At 55.0% G+C, this 14,451-nt stretch overlaps 4 protein-coding genes across 4 annotated transcripts; all 4 read left to right on the plus strand.

Moving 5' to 3' along the window:
- Window positions 1–1,208: 1,208 nt before the first annotated feature.
- Window positions 1,209–1,636, plus strand: CPAR01_08545 (uncharacterized protein; the record flags this gene model as incomplete). Its single annotated transcript, XM_060492813.1, has 2 exons — window positions 1,209–1,312; window positions 1,378–1,636. 2 exons carry the CDS (start codon window positions 1,209–1,211, stop codon window positions 1,634–1,636), a joined length of 363 nt encoding a protein of 120 aa, XP_060349183.1.
- Window positions 1,637–3,667: 2,031 nt separating this feature from the next.
- Window positions 3,668–3,850, plus strand: CPAR01_08546 (uncharacterized protein; the record flags this gene model as incomplete). Its single annotated transcript, XM_060492814.1, has 1 exon — window positions 3,668–3,850. One exon carries the CDS (start codon window positions 3,668–3,670, stop codon window positions 3,848–3,850), a length of 183 nt encoding a protein of 60 aa, XP_060349184.1.
- Window positions 3,851–6,934: 3,084 nt separating this feature from the next.
- Window positions 6,935–7,479, plus strand: CPAR01_08547 (uncharacterized protein; the record flags this gene model as incomplete). Its single annotated transcript, XM_060492815.1, has 2 exons — window positions 6,935–7,011; window positions 7,065–7,479. 2 exons carry the CDS (start codon window positions 6,935–6,937, stop codon window positions 7,477–7,479), a joined length of 492 nt encoding a protein of 163 aa, XP_060349185.1.
- Window positions 7,480–10,407: 2,928 nt separating this feature from the next.
- CPAR01_08548 (uncharacterized protein) lies at window positions 10,408–13,058 on the plus strand (the record flags this gene model as incomplete). Its single annotated transcript, XM_060492816.1, has 2 exons — window positions 10,408–11,320; window positions 11,383–13,058. 2 exons carry the CDS (start codon window positions 10,408–10,410, stop codon window positions 13,056–13,058), a joined length of 2,589 nt encoding a protein of 862 aa, XP_060349186.1.
- Window positions 13,059–14,451: the final 1,393 nt, after the last annotated feature.

Raw genomic sequence — 14,451 nt, forward strand, 5'->3', positions numbered from 1 at the left:
ACGCGTGACATTGGCATTAGCAAATTCGAGGTCCATCTTTAGTCATGGCGTCCTGTCAACGACCTCACTGTCGGTAATCGTGCAAGACTAGCTTGATGCTGGGGCAAGGGAAAGCAATGGCCACGGAATGCCACCCCGATCCAATTTGCGGGGAAAGAAAGTTGCACGAGACGAACTGAAGGGCACGCGACGAGCTTAACTTGCCTTGACTGTTTGGCCCAGACCCCCGATCTTCAAAGTCCCGCTTGGCGAACCCTTGAAAAGAGAGAGAAAGAGAGGCATATACGGATCCCTAGACATGTGAGTGAGCGGCGGTAAGAAGATCCTTCCTTTGTGTTAGAACGTAAGGGCAGTGTGCATTCAACTCAGCCCCCGGCCGGAGTCGCCTCTACTATGAAGTGGCTTCGCAGTATCTCAGTTACTTGCCAGGGACAGGCAGCCTGCAGTTTTCCAGAAGTGTAGCGATAGCCTTGAGCATACTTCCTTGGGCCGAGTGATCAACAAGCTCGAAATAACCTGATGTACACTAACAAGGTTGCCGCGGCTCAGTAGACCGCGTTCTACTTGCACAGGAACCGATAGTCCAGATCGGCCAGGCATCAAACGACAGACGAGGCTGCGGCTGCGTAATCGTAATTGTGCCGTTCGTCGTTACGAGCAGGCCACTGCATCAGGACCGATTAGTATAGACTAAAATAAAGGCCTGATGATTGCCACCAGTGGGCTCGAATCGGATACCCGACATATCGGCCTGAGGAAGAGTCAGGCTATTGCCTTCCGAACCCTCCACAACTTTCCTTACCGATAGAGTTGCAAACACTGGAGGTTGAACGACGGCGTTCTCTTTATGAAGTCTACTCCACCCCACGGTCTCTGATGGATGCTATTGGAGGCGGTCGTTGGCGCTTGTCATTCGCTAGTCCCAGGGACCACGCTTGTCTCTGTTAAGATGATGATTGCAACGTTGCAATGCCAATAAGATAGCGGCAAATCGTTCAAGGTCCGAGGCGTGAGGCGAGCCGATTCGACGAGAGGTGATGAGTAGACACCGATGGGGGATGATCATGACATCTAGACACTGACAGAGCGTAAGGAGAGCAAGGAAGAAGAGGAACGCGGGGACTGGTATGAGCTTACGGAATCCAGTTTGCCAGAATCTTTTCCATGTTTCCTTCTTTTTCGCAGCTGTACGCTACATAAACACATCCATGCTCCGAAAGAGCCCCGAGGATAAGACTGGGGTAAACCCGACATTGACTGGGGCTTCTGAACACACCGGACATCGAAGCGACCTTGCCAAACAGCCGCCGTTGTCAGTGCTGAAGCAAATTTCCGAGCAGGGATCGCGGCAGGCGCTTTAGCTCATGCCAGAACCAGTCGGTGGAAAAAGTCTGGTAAGATTTCGATGCTCAAGAGGAGAGAAAAGCAATTGGCGGCTCGACCGACCAGGATTGATATGAAGCAGGGGTTCTTGAGCCAGAGCCAGAGCCAGCTGGCAGACCACCCATTTTCCACAACAGCGGCGGCGCGGGATGATGGATCGGTATGGGCATGCCATCATCAAAAGGCTAGACTCACGCTGTTGTCGAAGGGGTACGATGACGTCCCAGGTGCTTTCTTGAGCAGGAACGGTTGAGTGATGCGTGGCCGCCTGCACAATGATCTGATCAAGCTTTAGAGAAGAGTGATGTAGGTACGTGGTGTATGCGTGCTCATCCTGCACCAGACCATTCATGGGGCCCTGACAAGCGCCTTAATGTCAATCCCGATAGAAATGGAGAGAGAACGATCAGTCCCAGGCGGAGATGGTTGGGGGTCACCCCTCTACGGAGTACTCTCACCTTCACCGGCTGGCCTAGCGTGGAATCGAGGGGCAGGTTCTAGGGTATTGATGAAGTGGCGGTGGGCTCACTCTCATTTGAGAAACAGCGACAACAGCGTGCGGTGTAGCGTCCAGAGTCCATAGTCCACTCCGTAGAGAGGCCTTCCTGACCCTGACCCTGCCACCCAGTAAACAGCTTTGATTTGGGCACCAATGGTCAAACCGCCAGTGTTGACAAACCGCATCATGTTGCTCCGGTACCATACGGAAGAGAAGTCTGCCCATGGCCGCCAACCTAGACGTCGTCCACAAAACCGGCATGATGTGTGTGAGTGTCTCGGGAGATGGTGTTGGCGGTCGTAACAACCCGCATCCAATCACATTGCTCGAGCCTGATAGAGTTAAGCTGGCATCAGGGGTGCTGAAGGAGTGATGGTTGGGTGGAAGTTGACCATGTAGGACGAACGGTTCTCTGCACGAGCGAACGGCGGCGCCCACAGCACTACCTAATCGCTAGGTAGAGGGACGCAAACTAATCGTTGACTAAGTAGATACGGAGACAAGCCACACGTCCCGAGACCGAACATTGGGGGTGGGGGGACACATTGAGCGAAAAGGAAGCAGATGACGGCAGCGAGGCGGGCTTGAACAGGATCCTTCTTGCAACTGGTTACCTATGGTTGGCTGTTTTTGGCCGGAGCAGTTCGCGCGTTGCGGTGAACGAACGAACGGTTTAACGGTTGACGGATGACGGATGACGGGAGGCGCACACTTGGAGACGGCAAAGTCGATTTTAACTCGCCGACGGGGGGATGAGCCGGTCACCGCGCTAACGGCTGGCTTGAGGACTTTTTGCATCGAGTGAGGCTTAGACCACCCCCCTGACTTTGTGAAATGGCGTTTGGAGAGCTTCTCTGCATGCTTCCTCGGTCCTTCTAGCGCTCCGAACTGCATCCTTCGCGCTAGGCGGGAAGTGTATCGTTGCTCTGTTCAGACTGTTCTGGAATAGGGTTGGTGCTATCCGTACCTGCGACTGCTAGAGGCTGCTTCTCTGAGTTTAGAGTGCAGCAGGAGAGGAAGCTGGCGAACTTCTCTTGACGACGTCGCCCTCTTGGGTGACATCAAGAAGAAGCCAAACCATGTGCTATGGTTCTCTGCTCTCTGGATACGATATCAGAGATACGGAAGATGAAGTGGTCCAAGTTTGAACTGCCCTTCTAGGCATCGTTCGCGCTTCTGCTGCACCGTCTCGTCATCGGCGTGGGTTGGGACCATGTAGCAATGACATGTCTCGCGATGGTTGTCGAATGCACGTCAACCAGACTCCTGGACGCGCTTCTCCCGACATGCCGTCTCGCGTAGCCCCAGTCTTGCGGTAGTTGGGCAAGCGGAAGTCAGAACGGCAATGCAAAACCATGGGGGTTGATCTTCTCATTGTCCTTTCTGAGAAGGAGACTCTTTGCCAACCTGCTGTTCTTGGAACTTGTTTGTGAAGCCAATATTCTGTGCATGGGCACTTTGAAGTGCTCAGTATCAATACCCGCAGAGTAGACCAAGTCTCAGCTCTCAGGGGCAAGCCGCAGCAGGCATCGTCATGAATCGCGGGCTGCAGCTTCACGGAGGGTCGTGAATATGCCTTTCTTGGCTGCAATGATTTATTGCTCTGCAAACGCTTCTCTCGAGTCACTTAGGTTGCGTTGGGGGCTTCCTCTAGCCAAGTTTAAGCGTGGCTGAAGCCGTATTCTGCCAATTCTCCGGAACCTGTAAACCACTCTGTGCTCAAATCAAATCAACTTGGGCAAAACCCCTTATTTTACCCTTCCGGGCTCCCAGGGACAAGGGTTAATGGCATTCAAGGCCTATAGTGTTGATCAATGTCGGTGGTTAGGGGTCGCAGGGACGCAGGAGGTGTCGGTCGGGTCCGAAGTGGGCTCTGAGGACAACCTCGGGGCGCGGATTGGATACTATCAAAATAGCAGAGATGGAGAAGGGAACGGCCGAGACTCGCAAATAGGGGAAAGCATGTGATGAATGGAGACGGCCGACGTTGAGCAAAGAGCTGGGGCGACCTCCGGCTAGCCCCACGATGGCGATCCCGTCGCTCTGCCGCACTCAAGGCTGGCTGATAGGATCCTGTTGTTGGTTTCTCAATCTCTCAGGGCTGCGTTGATATTGATCCTTCAAGGGTTGTTCTTGACGAGGTTGGATTCCGAAAAGAGCGCGAACCGGTGCACCTGGCTCTCGCGGGCGAAGCGAGCTAAGGCTATGGGGGCGTGCGGTGTCAGTGCGGACGTTTGTCATCTGGACCAACGCAACGTCAGCCAGCATTAGTTGTTAGGTCCTGGGTATCCTGAGGTGAAGCCCGGGGTGTCAAAGTGGATGGACGTCCTTGGGACCGTGACAGCGGCGCTACTCCTGCAAGATTTGAGACACGAAGAACCGGCGAGGAGGTATCTGTACTTGGACAACTGGATCCTAGGCGCCTTTGGCATGCTGTGATCAAGGAATCAGGCAGGCCAAAAAGCCAAGGCCGTCAGGTCCGGAAGAAGGGGAATTGTGTCAACCAGCATCGGAGAGATCGATACATCCGCATCGTGTCGGGCAGGCAGGCCTAGGGCCTGGCGGAAGGGCAATAATACTAGGACGGACTATTGCTGCTGATTTCAGTCACACTACCGCGAATGTGTGTTTGCGGTGTTGATGTCGCATGATATTGGTAGGCTGTACGGATAGCTAAAGTGAGTTGAAGGTGCAAAATGTCATCAGCGGCGCAAGCGAGGTTGACGAGGGGTTCATGGGACGGCGGCGACAGTTGAGGCCAAAGCAGCTAGGTGGACTTTCTGCGTTGCGACGGTCTCTACGACCAGTCTCGGCAGTCGGGATGGCGGTTCAGAGACGTGCAGTAACCCATTACTAAGTGTGATGAAAAGTGTGGGTGGCATGTACCGCTTGACCAAGAGCGCTAAACGACGTTGAGTTCGAGGTGAGGTGAGAGAGACAGAGGAGGCTCGGATCCCGGTGACGAGATGTGAGGTTCGAGATGGTACTGTAGAATCGGATTGTGAGGTTCTTTGCAAAGCTTCCAGAACGCTCGACGCCCGCTGCCCCCCTCCCCTCTTTCTCACTTCTCATCCTTTCCTTCCCTTCTTCCTCTTTTCCATTGCCTCGAGTTACCGAAGGAAGCCGTCGGCCACCGATGGATAAGAAAGGCAGAAGGCAGGTACTGACGATAACGATGGAAAGGTGTGGGTGAGCCTGTGAGGGTGAGAGTGAGAGTGTGTGGGTGAGATTGAGTGTGTGCCTGGAGAGAACGCCATCCTTTCGTATGCATGCTTCATCCCCCCCTCCTCCTTCTCTTACTTCCCCCCCTTGGGCCTTCCCCCTTCTCACAAGCACTTGCTCGCGCCTGACCTGCAAGTCACATCTCGTGAAAGTGGTTGGCCTCTGAGCAGACTGGCCGGATGGCAGAAGGCGCGTCGAAGTCTGCATGGAAGGTCTAGCAAAAGCGCCGCCCGTTCTGTTGCACGGCGTAGAGGATGCGATGCCCTGCACCTATCCTGCAATGGCACACTCTGTTGCTCCTGGGCAGAGGCGCCACGGCGCAGCTAGTCCAGAAGGCAACAAGCCCAACAAGCAGGCCAAGGCTTCCATGAATCCATAGTCCATCATAGCCTATGCTTCTGTAGCATTCTAGAGGAAAGGGCCCTGGCCGGAAGGACTGGGGATGGAAGTGAGGGTGATCCGGTGTGATGAGATGCTTCTTCCGAAGTGTTACGCTGGGGAAAAGTGTGTCGAGTTGCGTCGTGAGGTGTTGTGATGTGTATCAAGGAGAGAAGGGGAAAGGTTCCTCGGAGTTTGGATATTAAACATTGACACAGGACATTAGACGATGGACGTTTGATGCCACTCGCTACCAGAACAAACGCAAGTGTGCCCTCAAAGTTCCTATTAGCTAATTGGAAGGTAAGGTAAACGTTAAGATCTTTGCTCGGCTGTCGTTCCCTCGAGTACCGGTGTGTATCCGTAGATTTCTCCAGTGCGGGCGGGAAAAGGACTCCTGCATCCCGCCCTTCCTCTCCCCCCTCCCCCTTCCCCCTCTCCACATCTCGCAGACCTCGATCCAACCCGACCCAACTTACCCAACTCACCTCCCTCACCTTGCCTTGCGTCTAACACGCATCCAGCCAATCCGGCATGGGGCTGCTTCCTCTAGTTTATTACTTTATGTGTATCTGTATGTAGGTACTCGATAGGCTTCACCGCACAACAACGACAAGCCTTTTCATCACTTGACACCTGAGCCAGACTTTGAATTATCCAACGGCTACCGCGTTTAAGAGCCCATGCCAACCAAGACAGACTCGGAATATGGGTACGAACGGATACATGTGCGCTGCTCTCTTCAGGTGTCACAAACTGTACCCTTTCATCACCTGTGGCTACGATCCATTCGGCTCTCTAATGTTGGCTGAGCTACGGATACCAAGTAATTATGGGATGCTCCATACGCGCCTCTACCTTACAGTAGGCCGGAATGAGCGCATCGGCAGACAGGGTTGCTGGGCTAAAGATAACAAAATCTCTTTCGCTCGAAACAACCGCCGATGATATTGGATATGGATTCAAAGTACGGATACACCAGACCCGTATGCCACGGATATTAGACACATGCGAACTGCATCGCTCACTCCACCAAATAAGACCCATCAATCACCATAACCACCCACCACCACGACCATCACCAGGTCCAACATACCAAATCCGGTCATTGACAAGTCTCTACCGCGGTACATACCTGTCGCACTGGCACTCTATGGGCACGGGCGTCTTGCATCTGCTTGGAAATCAGGAACAGATGCTGGAACGGGAACAAGAACAGGAACAGGAAATCTCCATCAAAAAGCTGGCCATGGGTCACTATGGACCAGAATTGCTCCGTCGTGGGGCGCGGGGGTTCACCCGTCGTCCATGTCCGAAGCTCTCTGACATGTCGCTTCACCCTCACACTTGACTCTCGCTGCCCTGTCCTGACTCCCACGAGTCCCACGCCCTCGCGCTGTTAACAAGTCACAAAGTCGCCAGGTGGTCAGTGTTGAGCGGGTGGGTTCCAAGATGAACGATGAACCACCCCGTCATCATCCTGGCCAGCTCGGTTCGAGGGAATGCGTACCGAGGAACACGGAACACGGGTGAGATTGAGTTACAAAGCACTTTGCCGTTAGATACCTGCCACTTGCCGCAGGACTCCCCGTCAAGACTATGTACCGACAGCGGCGGCCGACAGAGGCTCACTTGTAGCTTTCGCCTTAGACTCAGGCGCCGCACGCCTCACCCGCTCACTCCATCTCATATGCCTCGCCCTCACTTCAGGTGCATCCTCTGTCCGTATAAAGACAGATAGAGAGGAGACCGGCGACCGAAAACAGACACGGCCCGGCAACAACAGCAGTGACAAGCATCATAGCATTCATCTCCGTGGCTGTTTCTGTCACATGCGATCCGCTCTTCTGCTCACTTTGAGCGCCCATGTCTCGCTGTTCGTGGACCTCAATGAACCTTTGCTCGACTTCTCTTGTCGCCGCAATCTTTCGAGAGTCATTATCTCAGACAAGAGTCTCGACCCCATGCGCCTATCGGCTGTTGACTGGGCCGCCTAGTCATCTAACCTAACCTAAGCTACTACGCTACGAAGACAGTCCATACGGGATTGCCCAGCTACCAAGACGCGGCTTCCATTGGCAGATGCTGCTTGGCCATGTCATTGGTTGGGTTGATCGATGGAGGAGGAGCAGCAGCCGCCAGTTCGTCCAAACACATTGAACCTTGAACCTTCCTTCATCTTTTCTTGTTCTTTGGATCGCAGAGAACTGCCAGACCAACGCTACTCGGACCACTAAGAATGTGTAAAACGAAAAGGGCCTTGCTTGGTTTCACTTCAAATCACAGATACCGACCTCGTCCCTCGTTTCGCTCATCCAAGCTTCAAGTACCGTTCCAGCCTCACCCCCGTCTGACGACAATTGTCCGCGTCGTTTTTAGCTCGCGGCGCCTTGTTCCTTGCCCGCAGCAGGCCGAAAGTTAATTGCACACAGGCTTGTTGTTCTTCATAGACGCCTCTCTGTCTGTAGTACCTACTCCGTAGAGATTCTGGATGCAGAAGAAGCACGCAAGCTGGCTGGTTGGCTGGTAGCTAGACTCCTGGAGAACCCCCCCCCCCCGGGCTGCCAATCATCCTGACCACGGCCGCCGTCTCCGCCCTCGCCGTTGTCGTTGTCCTTGCATGGACCGACCCTGTCCTGCCCTGCCCTGTAGCGCGGCAGATGCAGCAGCATTGCATCGCATCGAGTGGCTAGCAGGGGCCTTCGCTCAGGGAGCAGCAGGGTGGGTTTATGGTGGGTTTGCAAAAGGACCTGAGCTAGGTTGAGGCTAGGCGCGAAGAGGAGCAGCTGGGAGCCGGCGAGCCAGTCTTTTGCTCTTGAGTGCAGACGTTCATTTTGGAGACTGACGGACGGACTGACTGACTGACTGCGCAGTCGTCACTGACAGGCTGCAGAACGAAGACTGTCTCATCCTACTGTCTCCGACTCTCCCCTTCTCTTGACCGGACTTCTGACTGACAGCTGGTCTGGTCGAAAACCCGGGCTAATCTGAGACTTGCCAACGTCGTCAGAATCCTAGCAAATGGAAACTGCCAGAGACGCTCCCGCAATGATGCTATTTCCGATGGATCTACCGTCAGTGTCTCGTCTCGCCCGATCTACGGATACTCGTCTGTCAGAATCAGATACGCCGTACAAGGCCGGGCGAAGGCGGGAAGCAAGTAAGGGCTGGTTCGCGGGCTGGTTATGGGAACTGTTAATGTTCAGGGACCGATGAATACGAGTTGTTGGGGCCGAACATCTCATAGCAGGGATCTCAAGCGCCCAAAGGGAACATGTCGTCTCTCGTTCCTCGTTTGCTTGCCTTTAGTGGTGGGTGCATTGATCATTATCCGTCTCGTCTCCTCACCTTCAAGTTCTCCCCCCCGCAATCCTCTATCACGTCTTATCTCGTTGCCCTCCCGTGCTACAGGTTCTTTTGCGACGACCGGGCTGGATCTCCGTTCATCGTATGTCACCAGCCATGGATTGAACCTTTTTTCTCTCTACTGCGTACCTCTCCTTCTCTCCGTTTATCCTATCTCAATTGCGGAGAGCAGAGCGGATACCGACCACATTGATCGCGCTCTGTCTTTGCCCGGCCAGGTATTGTGCGAAGATGGCACTCAGTCCTCGCACGAGACGTTCCTGAGATTGCGTCTGGTTACACTACTCTCTCCAACTAAGAACCTACCGTGAAAGCTCCCGAACCAGATCTTGGAGATAATAGTTTTCTTCTAGGCTCTTACTCCGCATTCAACTCTCTCCTCTTCCCCCAATATCGACAACTATTACTAACAAGATAGAACGCCCACCAAAGCCACCCGCACCGCACCGCACACACTTTGAAATTTGGGGGGTGATGAATGAGGCATGCAACCCCTCCAAAGTCTGGATGACAAGGGGTCCCTGTCGCATCGTCCGGCCACATCTTGACCAGAACAACCTAAAATCGCGGGCAAGCCAGCGAGAGGCAAGGTACCTACGGATGCAGCAGTAGCCACAGCTCACAGTCGAGGGCCCTGGGCTCTTGTGCCTGCAATGAAATGGGGACTCCCTCTTTGCCTACCCTAGGGATCCCCTGCTCTTCAGACATCTGGCAATGGACCCGCTGATCTGCTCATCTTCATCCTCCCATTCTCGACTCCCACTCGCTATGCTCTGCCCGCCGCTCCTCTCTAGCCTTGCCTCCCACTCTTCGTTGTGTCTCTCGAGCTCTTACCTCCCGCATCCACTAAGATCGAGAGAACGGCCAGGAACCCAGAGACGAGGCACACTCCCCGACCGCCGCTCTCTTCTCACACACCCAGACAACCCGGCTCGCCTTCACGTAGGTTTCTCTCCATCCGTCCAAGTCGCCCGCCCCTGGTCTTTCTCACTCACTTTGTCTCTCTCTTGCCATTTTATGCTGGGTGCTGTGCTCCTCCAAGCATCCTCTTGCACTCATTCTCTCTGCCCCCCCACCCCCATCGGTGCTCTCTCAAGTTGCCTTCTACCCCCCGTCAACGCACATGATGTACTTTCAGACTGCCTGTGCAATACCCGCTTCTCTGCCCCGGACGAGTTGCTTGCTGAGGCCCAGGATCCTCGCACGCCGCTTGTGTATCTCTAGCCAATCTCTCATCCATGTAGCCAATGGTTGCCAACCAGAACGCTCACCACCTCTCGATACATATATACACTCCTCGTCCCCGAGGCTTGCCACACTTGGATGTATTACTGTGCCTCTTGACTTATCCTCTCGCTTTCATCTATTGCTCTCCTACCCCTAGCGGTATACCATCTTTTCCCAGAATACCATCACTTCGTCCGTACCATTGCCGGACTGCCTTACTGTTCGACATCGATAGTACCCTGCCTCCTCCCTGACTGACAGCCGGTCTCACAAACGCGCTATAAAACGCATTCCACACTTTCATCCCACATTCAACTTGAACACAGGACAAGATGACCGCTCCCATAACTCAACAACAATCCGCGCAAGCTAAAGATGCTGCCGCTGCCGCTTCGGTCCGGAAAAGGAGAAGACGCGCTCCCGCCGGTGGCGCTGCCGACGACTGCTTCACCTGCTCCAAGAGGAACGTCAAGTGTGACCGCAGACGGCCCTACTGCTCACAATGTCTCGAGATCGGCAACGAGTGCTCAGGCTACAAGACTCAACTGACCTGGGGCGTTGGCGTTGCCAGCAGAGGCAAGTTGCGCGGTCTGTCTCTTCCCATTGCAAAGGCACCTCCAGTGGCCGGAGTTGCAAAGAAGTCACCCTCGCGTCCCCGCGCAAACTCCACGGCTACCAGCGCAGGCTGGGCCGATGCAGACGACATGTCTCGAAGGAGTCCGCGCAACGATGCCGGCTTCTCACCGGAGCACATTGTCTCAACACCCACGACACCCTACCCTCACAGCTACGACATGCTCTCCATGTCACACCCCGAGCACACACCATCAATGACTGCTGGACACTGGGGCGGCCTCCCGTACTCAAACAGTATGCCGACGGATGGTCCCAACTACAGGAAGTTGGGTGCTCACCTGGGACCTCTTCCCATCTCAAGCGCGCTGTCTTCCTCACTCGAGTCCGTCAGCGATGGCGATTACATGTCCCCCATGAGCCATTCTTACTCAAGGGACGATATCCCCTTCCTCCACAGCCCCAACGTTATGTACGATGGCTACAGCACCCACGGCTCGCCGGTGCCTCAGAGCCCCATCTCTGCCATTCTTATTGACCAGAGAGCCGCCCCGACATCGTGCCCGAGCCTCGTGTACGCCCCATCCGAACATAGCTCCAGTCTCACATCACACATGGACAACTTCGAAAGCCAGTTGAGTCAGAAACTGATGCGGGAGTGTGACACTTTGAGTAAGACGCCCTGTTCGGCTGCTCTGCTTTAGGATCAGACTCGCTGACGTGACGACTTTTAGGCGTACCCGAGATGGATGCATACAGCACGAGCTGCAATTCCAACGGTCATGTTTGGACATCGCCCCCTCCGGAAGAGATGTCACCCCATCATTCGGATCACCACGCTTCGGCTCAGTGGCCCACCATGTTCGAGCCGCAGGCCGTCCACGTCAACTCTGACCTCATTGCAAAGATGCCCTTCTTCATGGACTACTACAAGAACATCATGTGCCCGGGCATGGTCTTCATGGACGGACCCAGCAACCCTTACAGAGAACACATTCTCCACCTGGCTTCGAGTAGTCAGAGCCTACAGCATGCCATTTGCGCTTTATCAGCCTGCAACCTGCGGATGAAGCGCAGACTCAGCTTGGGCCAGGACACACGTGAACTCTCCGAGAAGCTCATGGCTGAGAAGTCGACCGCCGAGTCCATGGCGGACGCCCAGCCCGAGGACCAATCCCTCTCCGAAGAGTACCAGCACCGCAACCTGGCTGTCCACCTTCTCAACCAGCAGCTCAACGATCCGGCCAAGTCCAGCCACGACTCTGTCCTCGCCACGATCCTGCTTCTCTGCCACTACCGCATGGTGGAGTCGGGCATCGCCAAGTTCCACACTCAGTTCGCCGGCGTCAAGAAGATCCTCTCTATGCGGCGATCACATAACCTGGCGCCTTCCCGCGACTCTGCATGGATGGAGGCCATCTTTACCTACTTTGACGCCATCTCGGCCAGTATCAACGACCGGGAGGCTCAGCTCAACTCTACATTTTACGGCGTCATGCCCGACGCTCAATTGCTTCCCCCTGGCGCTGAGAACCTCGTCGGCTGTGACCGTGAGCTCTTCAAGACCATCAGCAAGCTGGGTAGACTTAACCTCCTCTCTCAACACCGCTCGGTCCAGAACCTCGTCACCAGCCCTATGGCGCGCAACATCCCTTCGCGCTCGCAGTCACCCCTTAGCTCGCCCCTGGGTCACTCCTTCAAGAGCAACCTTAACGGCCTGCATCACCAGCAACTCGGTGACATCTACAGCTTGCCGGGCCACCGTTTCGACGGCAACGGGTTCGGCTCTACCTTGGACGACGACGAGTTTGTATCTTCGACGCTCTGCTCATCGGCAACGTACGACGACAACCGCAACAACTTCTGGAGAGAGTGGAAAGAGGCCCGCGTCGCCCTCCAAAGCTGGGAGTTCGACTCGGCCCGCCTCCACGCCTCCCTCCCTTCCCCCGCGACCCCAGCCCAGGTCCGGGACTTGGGCTCCCTGTCTGAGGCGTTCCGCTACGCGGCCCTGCTGTACACGGAGCGCCTGGCGTCGCCCAACGTCCCCTCGACGCACAGCAACTTCCAGAACCTGGTCTCGCAGGTGGTCTACTATGCCACGAGCCTGGAGGCGGGCAGCCAGGCGGAGAAGTTCCTCCTGTGGCCGCTCTTCGTCGCGGGCAGCGAGTGCGTCAACGAGCTCCAGCAAAACATTGTCCGGAGCAAGTGCCGCGACATCATGGGGCGCTCTGGCTACATGAACAACCTGGCCGCGCTCGACGTGCTGGAGAGGCTGTGGGCGGGCGAGTGGAAGGACAATGAGCCTCGGAGCCCGGCGGCTGTCAAGCTCGAGGCGATGCGCCGGGGTCCGTTCAACTGGACCAGGTGCATCGGGGGTCCCGGTGTCGAGGTAGAGTGGATCATGTTTTAAGGGTGTCTTTTTTTACTTCACTGTAACTTTGCTGCAGCTCGCTTCGCCTTGCGGAGCTGGATGGTATGGATCATCAGGAGTTTTTTTTTTTGCAGGGGAAGTGAAAAAGGGAACACCAAAAAAAGAGCGAGCAAGGGGAACTCGGGAAGCACGACCACGAGTCACGCGCAAAAGAGAGAGATGTCGGAGTGAGCGAATGTGTTTTCTTTTTTTCCCCTTGCTCCGGCTGGCAAGCTGGGCTTGGAAATCACGACTGATGAGATGAGAAGAGGGGCGGCGGTGGTGGTGGCATGGTCTATCTGATCTGTAAACCTGTACAATAGCAAACTACGACGACTTTGTGGGCATACATACTTATGATGCGGCGTTAATCAAGGGAAACTGGGAGGCAAATAGGGTCGTCTCTTGGACGTGTAAGCCTCAAGATTGGCTGATTGCATGGGAATGGGGATGACTTGGGAAGTCTGATGGAGATAGCTTCCAGAATACAAATACCATGAGAAAGGCGTACATAATTTCCATCGCACACATACTTTGATCTTGCCAATTCCGTTCTCAAGAGGCTTCTAAACTGACAGCTGCCGCTCACTGAGCAACAGTCTCCCACAGCAAGGTCAAAACGCCAACTTCAACAGCACTCAAAGGCCGATGGCGTTGTGATGGCGTGCTCTATCACGATGGTACCTGCGTTGCGGTACCGAAACAACCGCCAGGCGGCGGCGCGGCGGATCCTCCTCACTCACCCCTCAACTCCAACTCAGGGTCCAGCTTCTCAGTATGCTTCAATTCCACGGAGTACTTGCCATTGTGTTCCAGCGTCTCATTGCGTTGAGCTGTGTAGAACGCAGGCGCAAGCTGAGTGGTGAAGGGAGGGGGGTGCGAATGAACGAGGGGAGTGTAGTATACACGTCAAGAAATAGGGGTGAGATGGGAATAGACGAAGGGGGTGTGGAGGAGAGTAAGGTAGGTACCCAGGTATTTGCCCTCCCGCTCTGCCCCGGTCCAAGACTTGTAGGTACGGCTTCGACCAAGCCCAGATCCACCACTTTGTCCTAGGGTACCTGGTCTCTGTCCAGTCGCAATCGCTCCAAGCGCCGTTTGGAGCGGGAGGCGCATGTGGGCGGCGCGATCCCATCACCCATGTGCCTGAGGACTAGAGCATCAGGGGAGGGGGTTGGAGAACGCGGTATACATACTATATCCGTGCCTCGTTCTTTTTTTTCTCCATAACTTAATCACGGTAAAGTGGTTGATGGACTGCTTAATTGTGTTGTCCCCCGTCTGTGCGAAAATACTCGGATCTGAAAGGAGCACGGAATGATGACCGTGCAGCATGAGTTTGTGGATCGGAGGAGGCCGATGGCAATATGATATCAAGAGAGGAGGAGACCGA

The sequence above is a fragment of the Colletotrichum paranaense genome (assembly GCF_030867605.1).
Source record: "Colletotrichum paranaense strain IMI 384185 chromosome Unknown Scaffold_6.1, whole genome shotgun sequence".
Classification (NCBI taxonomy): domain Eukaryota; kingdom Fungi; phylum Ascomycota; class Sordariomycetes; order Glomerellales; family Glomerellaceae; genus Colletotrichum; species Colletotrichum paranaense.